Source organism: Akebia trifoliata, chromosome 8 (assembly GCF_017979445.1).
Source record: "Akebia trifoliata isolate Shusen 1 chromosome 8, ASM1797944v1, whole genome shotgun sequence".
NCBI classification, from domain to species: domain Eukaryota; kingdom Viridiplantae; phylum Streptophyta; class Magnoliopsida; order Ranunculales; family Lardizabalaceae; genus Akebia; species Akebia trifoliata.
Genome location: NC_141382.1, coordinates 29,764,001 through 29,786,291, shown reverse-complemented (window position 1 = coordinate 29,786,291; position 22,291 = coordinate 29,764,001). Strand labels below are relative to the sequence as shown.

The window sequence follows — 22,291 nt, the reverse complement described above, 5'->3', positions numbered from 1 at the left end:
AGCTGTATAAACAACTTGATTAAGAGGTCAAGGTGTCTTAAACACCAACTAAAACACAACTCAAACGAGTGATTGTTTGATCATAGTACTGTGAGCAAATTTGCTCATTGACCAACACTGATTTACATATGGTGCTAATGACATAAGCAATAATAAGAGAATTTTTTCTCTCTTATCCATCGTAAAAAATTAAAATTTCCTAATAAGACCATCTTTTCATATTCAAAAATACGATCCAATACAATAGTGTTGTAGAGGATGAAATTCTATGAATTTAAAAAAAAAAAAATTTATTTTTCACTATTGTATTTTTATTTTAAATTTAGATGCACGGTAATTATCCATTTTCAACACTATTGATCAAGTTTAGAATTTTTTAATTTTTAATTTTTTTAATCATGAAATTTTTCTTGAAATCTAAAATATTATGGTGTTCTAAATATGATAATTCATTTGGATCCCACGATAATTTTTAAAATTTAAAATAAAGATTTGCGAGCATTGAATATATGATCGGGAGAGAGAAATTTTCTTCCTATTACTTACGTCATCAACGTCCATGCCTAAATCGTGTTGTCTGTGATCAAAATTTGCTCGGATCACCCTCTACTATGCATCCAACGTGGACATCTATCCTATTTTATAGGAATGGGACACCGAGTTGTCATAAGTCTATTATTATTTGTCATTTTTGAGGTGACGTTTTAGTGACTTTTCCTTTAAGTGAAAGTATCAGTCACATATAGATTGCCGTGTCTCTCTCTCACTCTCTCTGCAAGTTCCAACAACCACTTTCCAACTAACCCTTCTTCGACTCCATCATCGATAATGGCGACGACGAACAGCAAAGAAGGAATCTCTACCGAAATCTCTCGAATCGATTTCCCTCCAAACTTCATCTTCGGTATCGCAACTTCTGCTTATCAGGTAACAGGAGAGATGATCTTGATCTCCTCTAAGTCTGTGTTTTTGATCTTATATCTGAAATTTCGATCTATAAAACCAATGCGACTGTTCTACATCAGATTCATTTTGTTCAATCTAGGTTAAATTAGACTTTGATCCTGATTGAATCTCTGGTTTTCTCTGAAAAATATTTGATTCCTCTCTCTATCTTTCTCTGTTCCTCTCTGCTTTTTTCAAGAGCTCGATTTTATTACTTTATCGGGTTTGCAGATCTGATTTTTGTAGCTAAGAGATCGGATTGCATCTCTCATCCTTCTCAAATTTGTAATACATAATTTATATTTCAGAGCATTGCATTGACTATTTCAGGACAGCAGATCTAATTCTTCCATTCATTTGGTGGTTCGTTGAATTCTTCAACATCAGAAGCTCATTTGGAGTCATTATTTGAAAAACGTTTAATTTGATCTAGTTTGAAGCTTTGTTTAGTTAGTGAGATCTTGGAATCTTTTCTCCTTGAATTTTCTTGAGGACATTGATATTCTTTTCTTCATGTCCTTTGGAGTTAGTTGATCGGGATTTAGAACAAGTGATATGATATTTTCGGCTTATGATTATTTATTTCTTGTGTTTGAAACTTTGTCACCATAAATACAAGAATGGACTTTCTCACACTTTAATACTGTATTGATTTTGTTGGGTTTGGTGATATAAAATCACCACATCCTTTTGTTTCAAAGGATTGATGGGTTTTTGTACCTATGTGGGGTATTTTGGTAATGTCCTTTCACTAGTTTATGAGGAAAAAAAAGGTGGGTTTGTAGATTGTTATTTTGGTCTATAAAAAGAGGGGTTTCTCGTAAAGGGCCTTTTATGTTTTGTAGACTAGAGAGTGAGAAAAAATTGAGTCTCTTTGAATGCTCTTCTTCTATTGTAAAAACCGTGAAGCTCAAGGTTGTTGAGTGTGATTATCATATTGTTGTTACGGATTTGTGGCAACATGAGTGGGCTCGGGATTGTTTGTTTGAGTTTCTTACTAGAGTTGGGTGTAGAGAACTTGTTGGGTTTCACCAGAGTGTAGGAGGTAAGTATTAACGTCCATTATTGTAATTTTCTTCTTAATTAGTGGATTTCTTCTGTTGGCTTGCCTGTGGATGTAGTCCTATGATATGTTCTCAAGGTCACAACCGTGTCGTGGCAATTAGGAAGATTGATGTGGCAGTATTAACACGTAGAGAAGAGTGGGACTTCGGTAGTTGCTTTATTTAGGATATCTTGGAGATTGTTAGTAGATTTTATCCTTATTTGAGTAGATCTTATCTTTATTTAAGTTGTTATTTTTAGTTGAGCTTATTTAGGAAGTAGTTGCTGATTCGGTGGGAGAGCACGACCATAAAAACATAATGGGGAACTTGTTGGAAAGTTAATGAATAAAATTACCATTTTCTTGAACATTCTGAAGAGAGGCATGCCCATCCTTTGAATTGGACACCATTATCACCACCTTTATTATTAAGTAAACTAAGAACCTTATCATTTAGTATCAGAGAATCAATCCGCACATGCCCAAGCATAAGATGGAAGATTGAGTTGCATTTATGGAACGAAAATTTGAAGGTCTTGTTTTGGTTCTACAAGAAATACAAGAATTACTCCAGACCCTGCACACACGACATGATCTCACAGAGGGAAAAATCGAGAACATTCGACGCCACCAACAAGAATTATCAGAACAACAAGAGACCCCGAGGAATTTGAGGGATGCAAGTGAGACAGAGCTCACCAATGGTGGATGAGCAATTCAAGCAAGATATGCTAGGATTGATTTTTCGAGGTTTTGAGGCACAGATCTTACGAATGGATTATCGGATTGAGCAATTCTTTCGGCATCAAAATGCGCCGAATGCAGAGAAATCACTCATTGCCTCGTTTCACTTGGAAGGAGAAGCGAACCAATGGTTCCAATGGTACAAGAAGACCAATCACACGATGATGTGGGCGACTTTTATGCATGCGTTAACGGTACACACATTATGAGATTATCAACTAGAGTTCGAAAGGATTGTTAACCGGGTTGAGAATTGTCCCGAGAATGCATTGATTGGATGCTTTATTACTAGTTTGTGCAAGGATACTAGAACCAACATAAACTCTTTCGGCCAACCACACTGTTGGAAGCGTTCAACCTGGCTCGAATGCAAGAAGATCGGCCCCAAAAATTGCGTTGACCACCTAGGGTTTTCAAATCATGTGATTCCCAAAACCCCCTTGCTTTGAACATGACTACTGCCCCCTCACAACTAATTACGTTTCAACCTAAGGGGGGACCTTCGGTGCAATAAATCTTTTGGGCGAATATGCAAACCCGATGAGAGAAGGGGTTTTGTTACAAATGTGATGAACGGTTCGTGGTCGGCCATCAATGTAAGACAACAATTATTTCTTCTTCATGCGGAAGATGAGAAGACTAATGAAGGCGAATGAGAGGTGTTCGAAATGAAAGAGGAAGTCCTTGAAATTTCCTTACATGCCTTATCTAGGCAGATATCTCACCAAACAATGCAGGTACTAGGGTACATCAAATGCCAAAACATTTCAATTCATTGATAGTGGCAGCACACATAATTTCCTTAGTGACCAATTGACGGGGAAATTACGGTGCTCCATTTTTTGATCTCACAATTTTGCTGCCTTGGTGGCCAATGAAAGCAAACTTGAGTGTTTCGCACCGACACTTACTTATTACCATTAAAGTGGTTGAACATGGTGTTGGGTGTGCAGTGGCTCCAACAACTCGAACCCGTATTGTGGGACTTCACTAAACTTATCATGGACTTTTCGATAGGAGAGCAACGATATCATCTTAAGTGACAGTTCATAGAGATGCCTAAGGTAGCGAGCATTCAATTCATGGAAAAGCTATTACGTACTTAGGTAGGAGGGGTGCTCATGCTATTATCATTAGAGACAACAGGTATTCAATCAACGATCCATCTTGATATTGTTATTCTCATTAATGTATTTACTTCTATTTTTGAGGAACCCAAGAGGTTACCTCCATACTGCTCATAGGATCACTGCATCAATGTTATTTTAGGAGCTAATCCTGCCAATATACGACCATATCGCTATCCTTATGCACAAAAGAACAAGATTGAACTCATGGTCAAAGAAATGTTGGAGGTTGAAATTACTCAGCCGAGAATCAGCCCTTATTCCTCCCTAAGTTTACTAGTGAGGAAGAAAGACAGCATATGGAGATTTTGTGTGGACTACCGTGCACTCAATACGACACTATTAAAGACAAATTTTCAATTCCAGTTATCGACAAGCTTATAGACGAGCTTCATGAGGCGCACTATTTCTCTAAGCTTGATTTTCACTCCGATTATCATCAAATTCATGTTTGTAGTGAGTATGTACCTAAAATGGCTATTCGCACGCATGACGGACATTACGAGTTTCTTGTAATGTTATTTGGGCTAACGAATGCTCACTCTACATTTCAGAGTCTCAAGCATGACATCTTTCGACCCTACCTTTGTCTGTTCATTCTAGTATTTTTCAATGATATATTGATTTATAGTTCGTCATGGGCGGAACACCTCTCTCACTTGCGGTGGGTATTTAAACTACTTAATGATCATCTACTATTTGTCAAAAAATCTAAATGTACGTTTGGTCAACGGGAAGTTGAATATCTTGGACACCTTATTTCTTACCGAGATGTTGCCGCTGATCCAAGTAAAATCACTAGCATGACTCATTGGCCCAAGCCATTTACTATCAATGACTTACGTGGTTTTTTGACTTAACAAGATATTACCTTTGATTTGTACGGGATTACAAGAAGATTGCTGCCTCACTCTCATCGATGTTGCAAAAGGGTCAATTTAAGTGGACAACAAACATCGAATTGGCTTTCAAATGCTCAAAACAACAATGACGTCCACCCCTGTAATGGCATTACCAGATTTTTCTACCGTTTGTCCTTGGGTGTGATGTTTCGTGTGGAGGTACTGGGGATGTTCTCATGCAAAAAGGTCGCTCAATTGGCTTTTTTAGTAAAGCATCATTAAGAAAAATGCTCGCATTGTCCACATATGAGAAATAAATGATTGCTATTATCCAAGCCGTGACTAAGTGACGACCCTATTTGATTGGGCAACGATTCAAAATCATGACGGATCACAAAAGTAATGCGGAATGGAAATCAAGTCAATGGTCAAGGGTTCCAATGGAAAATTTGTAATTATTTAGATTTTCATTGATCTGGGTCTAGATTTATTGTTTTATCGTTTGAGATTTTCTTTAATCCTTATTTCATTAATTTCTTTTCCAAATCTTTAACCCTTAATCTTTTCCTTACCCTACAAACTTTTAACCATTTTTATTGGGATTGTGGTCATACCTACAATCATTGTTTTCATTTTACCTTTTGGGTTTACCCAATCCTAAACCAAATTTCCTCCCATCTATTTTCTTATCTCCCCTCATCATCTTGCATCAAATTTAAATTTTTTTGGGAAATACTTTTCCTATTGTTGTCCAAATCCTTCCCAAAGTCCTAAATAAAATTCTCTAAAACCTTTTCCTATTATCTTACCTAAATCCTTAACCCAATCTTAAACAAAATTTCTTAATTCCTTTATTTTCTGTTCTTCCCTCATCGTCCTGCATAAAAAAGTCTCAAATGAGTGTTGTCCGTACAACAACAAAAGTGGGTATCTGAGTTGTTAGGATAAGACTACGAAATAATATATCGCACCAGGTGTGATAATGTTGTTGTTGATGCTCGATCTAGACAACATGAGGATGGTCAAATCCTGGCTATTTCAACCCCTCACATGGATCTATGGGTGGATATTCAGAAGGAGGTAGAAAACGATGAAGAGTTGAGCAACATACACTACCACCTTCAAACCAAACCGTTGGCATTACCTGGGTGTAGTCTTCAAAATTAGCAACTTTTATACAAAGGTTGGGTGGTACTCTCATAATTGTCATCCTTCAAAATTCCCTTGATGCACGAATTTCACTCTACACCCACATCAGGGCATCCCGGTTCTTTACAAATGTATAAGTGGTTGTCTTTGAGTTTCTTTTGGAAAGAGATGAAGGCAGACATCAAGAACTTTGTGGTTCAATGTGTTATTTGTCAATGACATAAATATGATACTATGGTACCGAAAGGACTTCTTCAACCATTACCAACTTTGGATCGTGTTTGGGGAGACATTTTGATGGATTTTGTAGATGGCTTACCAACGTCATGTGGAAAAACATCAATTTTAGTTGTGGTTGATCGACTTTCTAAGTATACCCATTTTGGCTCCTTAGCACACCCTTACACCGCACGTGTTGTTGCCGAACTCTTTGTAAGGATATCGCTAAACTTCATGGCATGCCACATTTGATTGTGTGTGATCACAGTCTAATCTTCATTAGCCAATTTTGGCATGCATTTCCTATATTGCATGAAACACAATTGAAGACTAGCATGACTTATCACTTGCAAACGGATGGCCAAACAAAGGTATTGAATCAGTTCTTCGAAACTTACTTATGTTATGTAAGTGATCAACTTAAACAGTGGGTTAAGTGGCTACCGTGGGCTGAGTGGAGGTACAACACAAAATTCCATTCCACTATTGCGATGTCCCCGTTTGAGGTAGTCTATGGGCGTTCTCCACCCACTCTTGCCACCTATAACATTAGTTCCACACCTATAGAGATGGTGGACTGTGAGCTTCGTGACCGTGATACACATCTCTGTGATCTCAAGGAGAATATCGCTAAGGCATGCAACCGTATGAAGATACAAGCAGATAAACACTGCTCAGAACGCTCGGTTGAAGTGGGCAGCATGGTCTTTCTTAAACTAACACTGTATTGACAATCTTCTCTCTTTTGAAGATCGTATCAAAAATTAGTGGCTCGTTACTATGGTCCCTATAAGGTTAAGCATTTTGGATCGATTGCCTAGTGATTGGAGTTATCAGTGGGTACCAAGTTACACCTCGTCTTTCATGTGTTTCTTCTCAAGAAGCATGTAGGATCTAGACTACCGTTGAGCCAAACCATTCCAGCTATGATTGATGCTGAAACTATTGAACCTCAACCCAAGGTCGTAATTGATCATCGTTGTACTTGCCACGGGCGCAAGGTAACAAAAGATGTTTTAGTCCAATGGGATAATCTGCTCCATAAGGATGCTTCTTGGATTAGTCGGGCTGATTTTTCACTTCAATTTTCGAGTTTCAACCTTGAGGACAAGGTTGCTTCTCAAGTGGTGGGGAATGGTACGTTCTCATGGTCACAACCATGATGTGACAATTAGGAAGGTTGATGTGGCAGCATTATCACGTAGAGAAGAGTGGGATTTCGGTAGTTGCTTGACTTAGGAGATCCTAGAGATTGTAAGTAGATTTTATACTTATTTGGCAGCATTAGCATGGAGAGAAGAGTGGCATTTCGATAGTTGCTTGATTTAGGAGATCTTGGAGATTGTTAGTAGATTTTATTCTTATTTGAGTAGATCTTATCTTTATTTTAGTTGAGCTTATTTAAGAAGTAGTTGTTGATTTGGTGGGAGAGCACGACTGTAAAAATGTAATGGGGATCTCATTGGAAAGTTAATGAATAAAACTACCATTTTCTTGAATATTCTCAAGAGAGGCATGCCCATCCTCTGAATTAGACACCATTATCACCATCTTCATTATTAAGTAAACTAAGAACCTTATCATACTATTGTGGGTGAACCACGTATTTCTTGTGTTGTGGATGCGTGTTCTTTCTCTACTTTCTTTATTGCTTCTTGTATTTGCTTTGCAACACATTCTTGGGGGTTTTGTTGTTGGAATTAAAACTCAATTGTTCTTTGGGGAGATATATTTCGATTGCCGTTTTTTCGTGTCTGGCCTAGGGTCCAGCCCCATCAAATTTTCTATTAGTGCATATTTTCAAGCTCTTTTTCATTCTGTCTAAAGCAAAGTTCTCCCTTTCACGCTTAGGTGGAATCTTGTTTATACTCCCTTGTTGAGGTTGGGAAACTTTAGAAGTTTGTTAAATTATGATGCTCAAGTACTTAAAAGTTAAAGCATCACATATCTAAAGGGTATAACAAACTTTGTCAATCGAAAGAAAAAAAATGAAAAAGAATAGTAGAAGAGTCTTGAGTATTTAGGTTCTTAAGTAACCATCCTTAAGCGCAAAGAAACAAGTCCCACCAAATAAAAAATTTAATATGATTGGATGAATTGATTCATTCTATTTCATTTTAGTCCTTCGACAAGTGAAAGAGGATCCGTAAGAGGTATATATCTGAGATGGTTGTGTAGAAAATAATTTTGATGGATGGTACATGAACCCGAAAAGGGTATCTATAAATATTTCATCAACCAAGGTACGGAAACTAGCTTAATACAAATATTCTAATTTATCAATACTTCATAACAGAATATCCTAATTGATATATTTTAAATATATCATTCTCCATCATAGCCTTCCATTTGTGATGAGATACACTAGCCGTGATACATTGTATCTCATGCATCTTATTTTCTAACACACCCCACAATTGCATGGTCCTTTGAGGAAGGAATGTGCAATTGGTTGCATTAAATAGTTGTTCTCGATCTCATAAAGAAACGAGTTCATTGATGAGTATAAATGCAATTGTACTTGTTGGTGATTACTGTCCGTTTGTGAAGTCCATTAGTGTCACATCCTGCTCATTTTAAGGTGCATGAGATACACTGTATCATTGCCAGTGTATCTCATCACAAATAGAAGGTTGTGATGTAGATTGATATATTTAGAATATATCAATTAGTATTTTCTATATTAGGAATTATTGGTAAGTAAGTTATTTAAATTTAAATATTAAGAGTTATTTATGTTTATAAGGATTTTTAGATTAGGCTTATCTTTTATATCTTGGTTGATGTAATCTCTACAAATACCCTATTAGGGTTCGTGCAATGATCCTCCAAGAATTCTCGATAAAATAATTTTTCTATCGGTTAAAACTATTTGATCATACTGATTTCATGCCTATTTGACAAGTGAGAAACAGATCCGTTACTGATTTCGAGCCTAGTGAATCTTGAGGTTTGCTATTCAGTTTTACCCTCTCTTCTAAAAATATATGATGATATGTGAAATGCATGTAAGGATATTATGCTCAAGAATAATGATTTTCTGTTCAATTACCTGTCCTCAAAAATCAAAATTTTTTTTTCTATTTTTTAGGTTGAAGGAGCCAGCAAGGAAGGTAACAGGGGCAATAGTATTTGGGATGTTTTCTCACGGACAGAAGGTTTGTTATGTTGCTACTACAATCTCTGAGACTATTTTTACTATAACGGTCTCTCTTGATGTGGTCAAATTTGATTCCACACTTGGGTCCATGCCTAAGTACAGTTATTGTTAATATTGTTGCGTTAGGAAAAATCAAAGATGGAAGCAATGGAGACATTGCAGTTGATCAATATCATCGCTACAAGGTCTATACTTCTCTTAACTAATAAACTTACGCTTCAAATGACTTTTTTATTGTAACATTTTGCTCATTTTTTCTTTGAGGAAATGCAAGAATTTTTGCAACATCCCTTCCCTTTGGGTATAGCCTAAGTTTGTAGTTTATACATATATATATAGGGAAATGTTCAGCAACAAACATTTTGGCAAAACATTTTTCAAAACATGGGTTAGAGGTTTTGGAATGGGCTAATTTTTGGTGAGGATGATCTCTACGATGAGGAGATCATCATCACCAAAAATCAGCCCATTACAAAACTTCTAACCCTATCAAAAATGGTTTACAAAAAATGGACGGTCCACGATTTTTCAACTTGTAAACATGGGGCTAGAAGTTTTGGAATGGGCTGATTTTTGGTAAGGATGGGCTGATTTTTGGTGAGGATGATCTCCTCACCGTAGAGATCATCCTTACCAAAAATCAGCCCATTCCAAAACCTCTAACCCATGTTTTGAAAAATGTTTTGCCAAAATGTTTGTTGCTGAACGGAACCCATATATATATATATATTTGATACCATGGGTATCCGGGCATCTTAGAGCACCTGAATAATCCCATGGGGCACGCATGTCACCCCTTTAACATGTACCAGACGTACCGAGATAAATCCCAAGGGGTGGCCGCCAAGGGTGGGAATAGAACTCAAGACCTCTGTTCCCTGAGGCGTGGTATCAACAATGCAAAATTACGCATCAATGCACCAAACACATTGCATCTAAAACCTGAATTGGTAGGAAATTATTGGTAAAGACAAGAAAAGGACACCAATCAATTTTTCTTGTGTGGTAAACTTTGAGTACAAGATTGGTTGTTTAGGAAGTTTAGTTGTTCTCAACTCTTTCTATTCAATGATGGGTGGGACTTTGATGTAGACCCATAAATACACCAATCAGGTTGGGGTGGGTAGGGGGACCTCCCACACTTTTCAGCATGGGAGGAGCACCATTGTTATCTAGAAAAGTTGAAGACTTCCTTACCCCTCTCGCTATTCTTTCCTTTTGTTCATCCTACCTTTTCTATTACATTGACGGTCATTCTGGTTTCTATTATTGGATGTTTTTATTTGATAATATTGTAATCAACTGATTGGAGTAGATGAGGATACAAATGTACTATTTAAAGTTTTTCTTTACCATGTCAAGTTGTAGAAATGATGTGGTTTTACATTGACTTTACTTCCATATTTGAGTTCTTGTTGTGTGATTTTCTTCCAATAGGTATCAAAACCATCAGCTCAATTATACATAATGGCAATGTTACGGATTTTATCACACCATGGAATGTTATGATTGGTTGAAGAATATTTGCAACTGTTCTAGTAAATCAATCTTTTTTGGATTTGGTAGAATCAATTCATGTTTTATTTATTTGATTAGGAACCATGGAAAACACAGATTTTATTTATTTATTTAAAATTTGGGATCAAAAAGTATATTTAGGATTTTGATTATGTGGATTGGACACAATACTGCATTAATTTGGTGAGGTTCAGCCCATATAACTGAATCATGCTGACTGTTGGGATTTGGATTGCATAACCGAATTGTGGAAAACATTTTTTGGTCCTAGTAACTGAATCCAATTGCATGCTTTTGGTGCATGGGCTTTTCAATATGCATTTCTTTGCTTGGGTTTCATTCCTTACTTATATTGGCTGAACCAAGTGAGTTCACCCCTCATACTAGGCCCAACCCTATGTAGACCAATGAATGGCTGACCCACTTGATTGACTTGACAAAAAAATTAATGGATTTAGTAAATGGTATGAATAGTCTACATAGACCCCATAAAAGGTGTAAAATTCAATTTTAGTAACTGATATTGCCTAGTATTTTTTTTTATATGATTAAGCACATATAGTGATCCCCAATTAATTTAAGCACATATAGTGAACCCAAATTAATTTAAAACATTGCATGATAAACAAGGTGGAAACACCTAAGCTTACTCTAGGGTCAAGTTGGTCCCAATAAATTGTCATTTTGAGGGTTTACTGTTAGTTTGGGATCTAGTTTACCTAAAGGTGATTGCCAAAGATGGTATGAAAACTTAGATTTTAGGGAATTAAGTTTTTTCATTAAAGATTGTTCTATGTTACCTTTCTTTTAAATCGAATATTGGTCGATTGACCCAGGAAGCTTCACTTTTATTGTCCAGTTAGAATGGAACAAGGAATTTATTATGGGACTGATGCATTAAAGTCTAGTAGTATACTTAAAGTTGATTCTACGTCAAGATTAAAGTTCCATTTATAATTGGCATTTTACGTTGCATATTATATCTAGATCCAAATGAGGGATCTAATGCTCTACTAGAATAATGGTAATGCAAAAGGCAGAAGTAAAATGCTAGGCATCTTGTTTACCCTTTAATTGGATTGAATACTCGTATATCCATTTCTTTTGGTCTTGGTTATTTATTGTTTGTACTACCATGTGTATACATTTTTGATGCTTACACTATCCAATGAAAACTCATTGGGGTAGAGCCATTGATGATCCCAACTATTAGAAATAGTGCCCTTGAAAAAGTCATTTATTTAAAATAGTTGTGTTTTATTTGAGATTCATAATAGAAATATTATTATTTATTGTTTAAGTTTAATATCATTGTTCACTTCAAGCATGATGTTTGGGTACATGCAAGGGAGGAGCTAGGATTTTCTGGCAGGGTGACAAACTCTAGTTAATGGTAAAGTCGAAGAGCTTGAATATGACTGCTTTTGGGGATAACAAGGGTTTTTAGAGATTGAAGAAAAGGGTATTTAGGTCATTTCTCATTAATCTATCATATAAGAACCAAGCCAAGGGCAATGCCACCAGTTTAAAAACATAAAGCCCCCTTAAACTCGGCCTTTTCCAATAGACTAACGCAAAATAGCCTCATTAGCCCTGTCTTCTACCTAAAACCAAAAAACCTTTGATTTCTCTTCCCAAAACAAGGATCTTCAACCTCTTGGATAAATCACCCAAAAAATTGGTGGTGGTCGTGGGTATGTCATCAATTTAAAACTTAAGTGGGTATATCAAATATTTACCAAAAGGATCTTAAATGAAGGAATAGGGGTATTTAATTACAAAAAAAAATTGAAAGGGGGAGGGGGGCAATTGCTCCCCTTGGTCCCTTCATGGCTCCGCCCCTGGTTGCATGGCCTAACTCCATTGATCATGATCTGATCAATGAGGTATGAGATATCATAAGGTCCTCAAGTTATAGTTTAGGTTGCCTAATACGAGAATTTGCCAACCAGTTCCTTATACCTGAAATGATCACAGCTATGGATGAAGTTGGGGGCTTCATTTACATGATTACCATAGTGTTAGTATGTGCTCATTAGATGAGAAGTAGCTAATTCTCGTGGTACTATAGTGCGGATCATGCATTCAATGCATGGATGCACATAAAAGCTGTGCTTCTAGGCTTAATGTGTCTGAAAGTTGTCCCTTGGAGGAGCCCCATTGTCCATGGCTGCACATCACCCCTATGAATGGGGATTATTTCATGAAAGTTTTATCCCTTGGAGGAGCCCCATTTTCATCTAGGCTTTCAAAAAAGGTGAAGACTTACTTATTTCCTCTTCGTATTACTTTATCTTGTTTTCTTCTACATTATATTGTAGAGGTCATTTTGGATTCGATTATTGGATTCATTTTGTCCTGAGATCAAATCAGTAGAGGAGATGAGTACTTAATGTGTTTGAAGATTTAGATTCACCATGTTATCGGGCTGAAAATGATCCTCTTTTACATGGATTCTCTATCATATTTGAGTTTGTGTTTCGTGTGATTTTCTTACAACCAAACTCTCTTTCTCCTATTAAAATTCCTATATAAAAAAATCTCTATCTCATCTCAAAGCTAATGAAACAATGTTATCTAAAGATTGAATGCCAATAATCCCTTCTTTCATGATAAAACAGTGCAATTGAATAGCCGATTTCATCATTAGTTACTCCCACGATCGCTTTACAATGCCATTTTTGAATAAAGTGAAAGTTGATTTATTCATTACACTTTGGTCTTCGTGGAATCTCATTTTCATGAGCTGATTATCAAATTAGAATGGCTTGTCAACGCTTAAGAATGTACAATGAATGTCAAGACTCTTTTTTATAATAATTTTGTTCATTAATAAGGTTCTTTTTCAGGGTGAGTCCATTGAACCTATTTCTGTATTACTATAAAAAACACAAATACTTCCGAAATGTAATTCACGTTTGCTTGTGTTTAAATATTACATTGCTTTTCAGTTTTCAAAAGAGAAAAAATTCCATGCATTTACAGCTGTGCAATGCATTGTTGGCTCTTTAAACAAATCTTGGGTGTGCTGATCTAATCCTGTTCCTCCATTATATTTTATTAGACACAAACATTTATGATTCTTTCTAATTTACAGTGAATAATGTTGTTATTATGTGACCATGTCTAGGTTAGTTATTCTTGATGATAGACTATGGATCAACATGGAAGATTAGAAAAACTTTTCTTCTAACTAATATTTCCTTAACTAAGAAATTTCTACGGTTTGCGAACTCCAAAACATTAGAAATTTTCTTTTTAAGGAAATGTTTCTAAGGAGAAATTTCTAAGCTTTCCATATAGGGACTTGTCTCTTTGTTAATTTACAATCTTCTACAGTTCTTCTAATATACAGGAAGATGTTGAACTTATAGCCAAGTTGGGATTTGGTGCTTATCGCTTTTCAATATCATGGTCTCGTATATTTCCTGGTATTGTCTAATCCTTTGCTATGTGATTCTTTGCCAAATTAAGAATTTATGATATCCTTCAACATATGTGCACTTTTTTATGAGAACTGTTGAGAAAAACTTCTTATCTATAAAAAAAAGTAAAAAAATGAAGAAATAAGAAGAATTACTTTATTTTCTTCATGCTTTCTGACCATAATCACCAAGTCGGAATATGATTCTAAAATGGAAAGGGAAAAACTTTGGAAAAAATGGAAATAAACGAGAAAAAAGGGAAAAAATGATAATATAAATAATAAAATATATTAAAACTAATGAAACATATAATACATATATAGTATATTAGACATTTATTCTATGTTTCAGATATATTTTTGAGCAAAAAAAGGCACTATTGAATATCTATAGATGATAACATGTTTCCCACATAAATATACATTTTATGATGCTAAAAAAATTCTAACCATCAATGTATCTTTTGAGCAAAATAACACATTATTAAAAAATCAGAAAGTCAAGACATTATCACCAAATTCCACATTAAACAACATTTACGAATCAAATTACAAACAACAATAAGGCCACAAAAATTAAACTTAGGCCAACAAAAAAATTGTTTATTATTATTTTGAAAAAAATGTGTTTGAAACATAAAAATAGTTTTTTAAGACATTGATTTTTTATCGTGTTAATCACTAGAACTACAAAACTCATTTTAAATGTTTCTTAAAAAAAAGAGAAACTTTTTTGTGACTATGTTTCTGACAGTAACTTCTTTTATCTGTTTAATGAATTGCATCTAGGTTCAATTTAAAATTGATATTGGGACACCATTTTGGACTCAAATAACTGGACAGGTTAATATTGAGTTCCACATTTGGAAAATCTGAATTTGGGAAGTCTCAGTTTTCGACTTTCAAGGCTTAGTTGACCTCTTCTCAATTGTATCTTAAGATTTTAAGTGATCCATCGGCATCATCTTCCAACTTGAGTCAAACTGAGACGCCATACGAACAAGCAATCTTGCAATTGTATCAAGGATTTTAAGAATTGAGTCAAGTAACATGGTTAATTTTTTTGATTCTTATGATGAGAATGGTAGGAGAAAGTATCACCTGGTAAGATGGAAGTTGATTTGCATGCCTAAGAAGAATGGGGGGCTAGGGATTAGAGGTCTGTGACCGGTTAATAGAGCATTTTTAGGGAAAAGGCTCTGGAGGTTCGGCAAGGAAATGGGTAGTCTATGGAGGAGGCTCATTATGGCTGAGTATGGGGTGAAGATATTAGGTTGGTATAGCGGTGAGGTTAAAGGCTCGTATGAGTGCAGTGTCTGGAAGGGGATCCTCAAAGTGGGTGAGGACTTTGAGAGTGGGATTAGATTCGAAGCGAGTACGGGGGACAAAATCAGATTTTGGGAAGATATTTGGTGTGACACATCGTCTCTGGCAACTCAATTTCTGTCCTTATATGCTTGTTCTCTAAAGAACTGCTCGATCACGACTCCACTTCTACTTGGGAGTTGGGCCTCAGGAGAAACTTTAATGATTGGGAGCTAATAGAGGTGACATCTTTCCTTAATGTCTTGTATTCTTTTCATCTCAACGAAAGCGATCAGGATAGGTGGCAATGGACGAGGGCGAAGGATCTGAGATTCTCTGTCTGCTCTTTCCACAAGTGACTAATCCTTCTCGGAGTCCACCATTTGGTCCAAGTTAGTTCCTTCTAAAATCTTCTTTTTTGTTTGGCTAACCTCCTTTGGGAGGGTTCTTACGATGGACAATTTGATTGCTTGGAGATGGATCACTTCCAACTGTTGTCCCCTTTGTTTGAGGATGGGGAATCAGTTGATCATATTTTGATTTATTGTTCATTTTCTCATGATATTTGGTCTCTTTTCCTTAGGTTTTTTCATATTAACTGGGCTATGCTTCCCTCGGCTATTGCTTGAGAGTTGTGGAACGAGAGAAATAACAGTGTTCAAAAGTAAGGCGAGAAGCTCTCATGGTGTTTATTGGAGATCTTGGGCTTTTTGTACCTTTGGTCAAATCTGAACATAGAGTTTGCGGGAATTATTTTCGAGGATTTTGTTTTTAGATGGAATTCCTTGTGTAATCTTGATGTTTTGGAATTTTTCGTTCATTTTTGCTTTTCTTTGAGGGGCTACTTCGGCCTTCTCTTCTTGTATTTTGTTCATCTCTTTTCTTCAATATATTTTATACTTATCAAAAAAATAAAAATAAAAATAAAGCTTCTAATAGATTCTGAATCGTGGGTGCATGTAACCTGTGAGTCCTGACGCCCAAGGGAAGAATCTAGATAACAGTGTGTTGACACTATGTTAACTGTCTACTTGAGTGTGGAAGCACTTGTGTTTTGCCATGCTTATAACTAAAGTAAAATTAATAAAGACAATAAAATGTATACAAGTTCATACTTTAAAACCAATACCGTTGGTACTGATGGAACAAGTTTAGAACGAGTAGCTGATAGGAGTCAATTTATGACACTCTGATTTGTAAATTGAACCATTATGCTAGTAATAAGAGTTTGTAAGAAAGGAATGAAGAATACATAGAAGTAATGCGTGTCGAAGTGAATTCTATATATACCACTTGTGGTGATTGAGTGCGGAAAGACCATCTCCACTTTCATAAGTGGTCTGAGGTCTAAAGTCTCTAGACAGAATACTCCGTGTTGTAGTTTCTCCTATAAATTTAAAAAAAAGAAAAATAGAGGTTGAAAATCCTTTTAACCAACTTTTAACACGTCAATTTCTAAAGTATTTATTGTAGGACCTAAAACCTCATGATTTCATGTAAGGATGCTCATTCCTTGATTACCCACTAGAGTAAGAACGCTCATTCTTTGTCGGACAATGCTAAGAGAATCTGATGACATAAAAATCACCACCTATACACCAAGAAAATCAGTCCTGACACTACATCCAATTCCTCCTATAATTGATCTCTTTCCCTACAATCCATAGGTCCATAGCGTCTGTGTCAACTCAAGGCTTATCACAACCCACCAAATTTCCCTAGATAGAAATTGAAAATGTGCCCATTTTCTCTTACCTCGATAACTTTCATGTCTTGTAAGATCACTACTATTCTTGTAATGCCCCAAGCATGCCAAGCACCCTCCAATGTCTCTTCTATTCTAAATTTTTTCCAAGGTCTCAAGCATACTCTCCTGGATGATAACATTCAATTCCCCCATCTCTTACATCCCAGTTTAGAATCTTTAGCTTCTTTGAGAACCAGTTGATGACCACCTCTTTCTGTGCCTATCCACAGAGTTCTTCCCCAAATGGCAATTGACCAACAAGACCCTTCACTTGTCATTAATCTGAGTTGGGTTAGTCTCTACTCCTTAAGATTTCATTTGTGCAGTGGCTGTTCCTGTCCCCAATGTTTTCCTCTTCAACTATACCTTTTAAACTCACAAGCGTAATCCTATCATCCTGATTTTTCTTTTGAGACCCCACCAATGGCTGATCCCCTTGAATCTCTATGCGGAATTCATCATTCTAAAATCTCGATTAGGAATCCCTTTATGTATTTTCTTCTTACAAACAGTTAAGCTTGTTTTCTTTCTTCCCTCATCCTTTGTAAGAATTTCATCTATACTATTTTCACCTTGTTTTTGTATTTTTATCCTTTGATATTGTACATTGTTGTGGGGTATTGTATGTACCCTGGGGAATTGGGCAAGATATGGTGCTCTAAGAGGCCAGTTGTCTCACCCCTGCTGGTTGGGCCTACAGGTCCAAAACCATCATAATAAAAAAAATATATTGTACATTGTTTGCCATGTATAAAGTTCTCATGCATTAGCTTTTCTATTATGACAAAAAAAGTGGATCCCTATTATAAAAAGTGAATCTACTATATTGTCTTCTCCATGCTTGTAGATGGTTTGGGAACCAAAATCAACGAGGAAGGAATTACCTACTACAACAATCTCATCACTGCTCTACTTGAGAAAGGTGTGCTGTTGTTTAAACTGATTTTTCCTTTATGCTTGCATTATCAATAGCTACTCAGAAATCTTGGTCTTGCAGGTGTCCAGCCCTTTGTAACATTATACCATTGGGACCTTCCTTCTAATCTTCACGAGACAATGGGAGGATGGCTAACTGAGAAAATCGTGTAAGTTTAACCACGAAAGTGTATTGCTTGTTGGAAAAATCATTTTGGTGCGGAGGAATACTTTTCTTGCTTATTTGTCAAGGTGTTGATGCGATAAGAACAGTTAAGGTGCAGCATAGAATCCTACATATAGTCAAGGATATGGGCATTTTGACATGAAGTTATAAATATTGGGGGATAATACTGCGACGTCTTAATTACATTGACATTTTCCAAATCTCAGGAGTGAAATACTTAGTTTTTTAATATTTTGAACTCAACATGCCTCCTACACTTCAGAATTAGAATATATCAAGCCTTAATAATACCCCATGGTATGGGTATAGTTCAGGTAGGCTGACATATCTCAGATCCATATATTTTCTGTAACTATCAACTTTTGAATTTTCATTCTTTTTCCTGTGTTAAAATGTAAATCTCATTCACACCATATTTCAGGTCCATCGTACATATTTTCCAACTTGTGAACAGTATGGTAATGTATACCCCATGTTGCCTATATGAGGGCCCAAATGCTCTATAGTCTATACCTGATGAGTGTGATAATTCTGCGCAAGAGTTTAAGCAGCCATTTATAAATGCTTTCAGTAAGCCAAACTAGTGCCTTCTATCTAAACTCTGAACTATTCCCTATTTTTTTTATCGATCCTTATGAACACATCCTTTGGTATTACTGGTTCATGTACAATCCATACCCAATACCACGCTTGACATTCTATTTGTACATGAGGAATGGGCTTTATCACATTATTTTTATTTATTTCCAGGCAACCTACACCAATATTTGCACAAATTGTTGATATTACCATTAGACTTCTGAGGCATAGGACTGTCTATCCAACTTTTTGAGTGCTTTCAACACTATTGATTATGAGCTAGAGTAAATCACCAAATTTTCTGAATCATATAATTTTTAATCATATCATTTAGTCTCTTTCAGTTAGTGTTAGTCAACTAATGAGAGCTTCTTTTTGCCAATAGATTTGAAAAACAAAATGAACTATATTTTCTTTATAGCTTAAATGACATTCCATTAGTAATACAACTTGTCCACTCGATTGTCTGAGTAAGGTGCTTTATCTACTCATGAGATCTAAACTTCTCAACAAGCACAAATGTGTGCATTTCTTATTTTACTTTCTTAGTCTTTCTACCCATCCACCTATCATCCTCATCTTTGGTACATTCAATTTGTTAACATGTTACTTTTTGATTGCCCCCATTCAGTTCCATATAATATGGATTTACTGCTTTCTTTTAAAATTTCCCTTTTTAATTTGATTCGGATGTGTTGTCACATGATACTCCAGAAGCACACCTCCACTTTAACCATTCACAACTAATTCTATTGTCAACATCCTCCACATCTCTCATTCCTTGTGTTCATATACTACAATAATATGATAATCAAAAGTAGCTTGGAGAACAAAGATGGGGCAGTGGAAACTATTTTTCAATGCAACTAAGGTGGTTATGTGCAAAAGTTATGGGTGCATTGCTTCATAACAAGAGCTAGAAGACTGCAAGGTACTAGAGCTTAGGTAATCTCGTTAGGAACTTTTTGGTAAGTATAATTTTCAAAGAAAAGAGTATGTAAAAAAGGCAGTCGAGGTGACTGACCTTGCAACAAAAGAAATTAACTGGAACACAAGGAGTCCCATCTAAATACAGTCTCCTCGAAGAAAACACCTTTGAATTCTAAGAACAATTTACACCAAAAGAAAGGTAATCCTAAGCTATTAATTATGAGCTCCTGAGATGGGGATTCCACTCCTTGGTAAACTCTCCTATCCATCTCCAACGAAATTCCCCAGCACAGTGCAAAAGAGAGAAGACCCCACAGTTTTTTCTTCCTCCCAGAAATAGAGATTGATCCCAATATTGGAAGAGAGATAAGATTGACCTTTGGACCAACCAACTAAGATTAAAGAGAGCTAGGAAATGGCCCCATAGAGACGAGGTAAAAGGGCAATGAAATAAAATGTGGTCCACTGATTCTCCATTGACTTGTAGAGAAAACGAAAGTATAGCATCAAAACCCCTCTTTTGATGAGGTGATAGATTGTTAGAATTTTCTCAAGAGAAACTAGCCAAATGAAAAAATACACCTTCGAGGGGACCCTCAAACCCTGGTCCAGAGAGTGTAGAGGATCCTGCAAAGCTGAGAAGAAAGATATAACAGAAAAACATTTTCCTTTTGTGCATGTCCATTCCCACCTATCAATCCCAAGAGGCTCCCTTGGAGTGTGGTCAAGCTGGTTAATTAGGTCTGCAAGTTCCTGAATTTCCCAATCATTGAAACTCATCCTAAATCCCAAATCCCACGAGAGGGCACTCCCATAATGGATCAAGAATGCTTCAACTGGGTTGTTTTATTTTTGCTTTTTGTGTGGACAAACTGTACAGCCGTGGGAATTGGAGATGTAAAGGTGAAGCACCACACCACCAGTCCTCCTAGAATCTAATCCTATCCCCCTTCCCCACTCTAAACCTCACCCAAATGTTACATCCAAATGCATACTTCACCTCCTTACTCTCCCAACCATGCACTTTCTCACCATATTTCTCCTTGATCACCCTCCTCCACAAACTTGATCTCTCCTTCCTAAATTTCCACAACCATTTACCTATTAGCCTCTTATCACCAACTTTCTTTGGAGCACAAACCACTTTCCACTCTCATTGGGAACTTGTGATTGAAGCTTGAACATTTTCCATAGAACAGAAATGGTTCTTATGTCTTGTTATATTTTTCACTGAGTTCCTTTTATGCATCTTGTATTGGTTACAATGCATTTCCACTTACAACTAATGTTGAACATAAGAGGATAATGTAAGCTTAACACGTGTAAATGATTAATGAATTTAAGTTTCCAAATAATTTTACTTGGAATTGGAAGTACTCTAAGTTGTATTTTTTTAAAATAAGATTGTAACGTAGCTTAGTAAATACTGTTTTTCCTATCCAATAATCACTACGCAATTTTAACAAGCTTTGGTTTGTATTGTCTTACATTGTACATAATTTATTTTGCTTGCATTTTCAATGGCATTAATATGTCAAATCTTTCCTCTGTAAAATGCAGAAAATACTTTGCAATCTATGCAGAGACTTGCTTTGCAAGTTTTGGAGATAGAGTAAAGAACTGGGTCACATTTAATGAGCCTCTTCAAACTGCGGTGAATGGATATAGTACGGGGATATTTGCTCCTGGACGAACTGAAAACTCATCGATTGAACCATATTTGGCTGCACATTACCAACTTCTGGCCCATGCTGCAGCTGTTTCTGTATACAAAAAGAAATTTAAGGTATGCAATACTCTTCTGTATTTTAATGAAAGCTGCTATTGGGATCCATCTTCTACTTATTACACCCCAATTTCTTAAATTATTTATCACACCCCAATTAAAGATTAAAACACACTCTTCAAACATTACAAAGGTTTGGGTCAAATTATAATTGCAACATTATAAAAAATAAAAATCTAGAAAAAAAGAAGAAAAGAGGGAGAGAGAGATTCTATTGGCACCCCAACTTTTACTTATTCTCAACCATTCGCTCATTTTCTTTATTTTTAATTGGGGTGTAACAAGTAAAAGTTGTGGTGCCACTAGCAGCTCTGATTTTAATTCTCACATGATTTTCAATGTTTTGTAACAGAATTTAAACTAGTTTCCTATATACGTAACCCTCTCTAATCAGAATTCAGTGTCTTTTGTTTAGAGAAAATCTAAAGTCTCTGTTGCGTAGACCCTTAGTATATCAGCAACATTGGTGTATACATTATTGTTGAGGTGCGCATGCAGAGGGAGTTGGACCTTCTTTTTTATTGGTCTTGCCCAGGAGATATCATGTGAAAGAAGTCAACCTGATCTTGTTATCCTAATCATCTGAACTCTTCATAGTTAACATAATTGTTTTGAACTTGTAGTGTCATCCATTCTTTGAGTGTTCATCTAAAAGTTCAACATCTGAGT

General features: G+C 36.0%; 1 protein-coding gene across 3 annotated transcripts in view; it reads left to right on the top strand.

Annotated features, from left to right (window-relative positions):
• Nucleotides 1-738: 738 nt before the first annotated feature.
• BGLU42 (beta glucosidase 42) overlaps nt 739-22,291 on the top strand; it is a 53,595-nt gene continuing 32,042 nt past the window's right edge. The window contains exons 1-7 of one of the 3 annotated variants that reach the window (XR_015180697.1): nt 739-927; nt 9,163-9,229; nt 9,358-9,416; nt 14,105-14,180; nt 18,073-18,147; nt 18,223-18,310; nt 21,397-21,622. Coding sequence is in view for 2 of the 3 variants with exons in the window: in XM_086451020.1 (XP_086307146.1) it covers nt 829-927; nt 9,163-9,229; nt 9,358-9,416; nt 14,105-14,180; nt 18,073-18,147; nt 18,223-18,310; nt 21,397-21,622 (690 nt within the window). In the remaining variant the exon portion in view is untranslated. Of the gene's footprint in view, nt 928-9,162; nt 9,230-9,357; nt 9,417-14,088; nt 14,181-18,072; nt 18,148-18,222; nt 18,311-21,396; nt 21,623-22,291 lie in introns of all 3 variants that reach the window. The other 2 variants (XM_086451020.1, XM_086451021.1) reach the window with 2 other exon arrangements.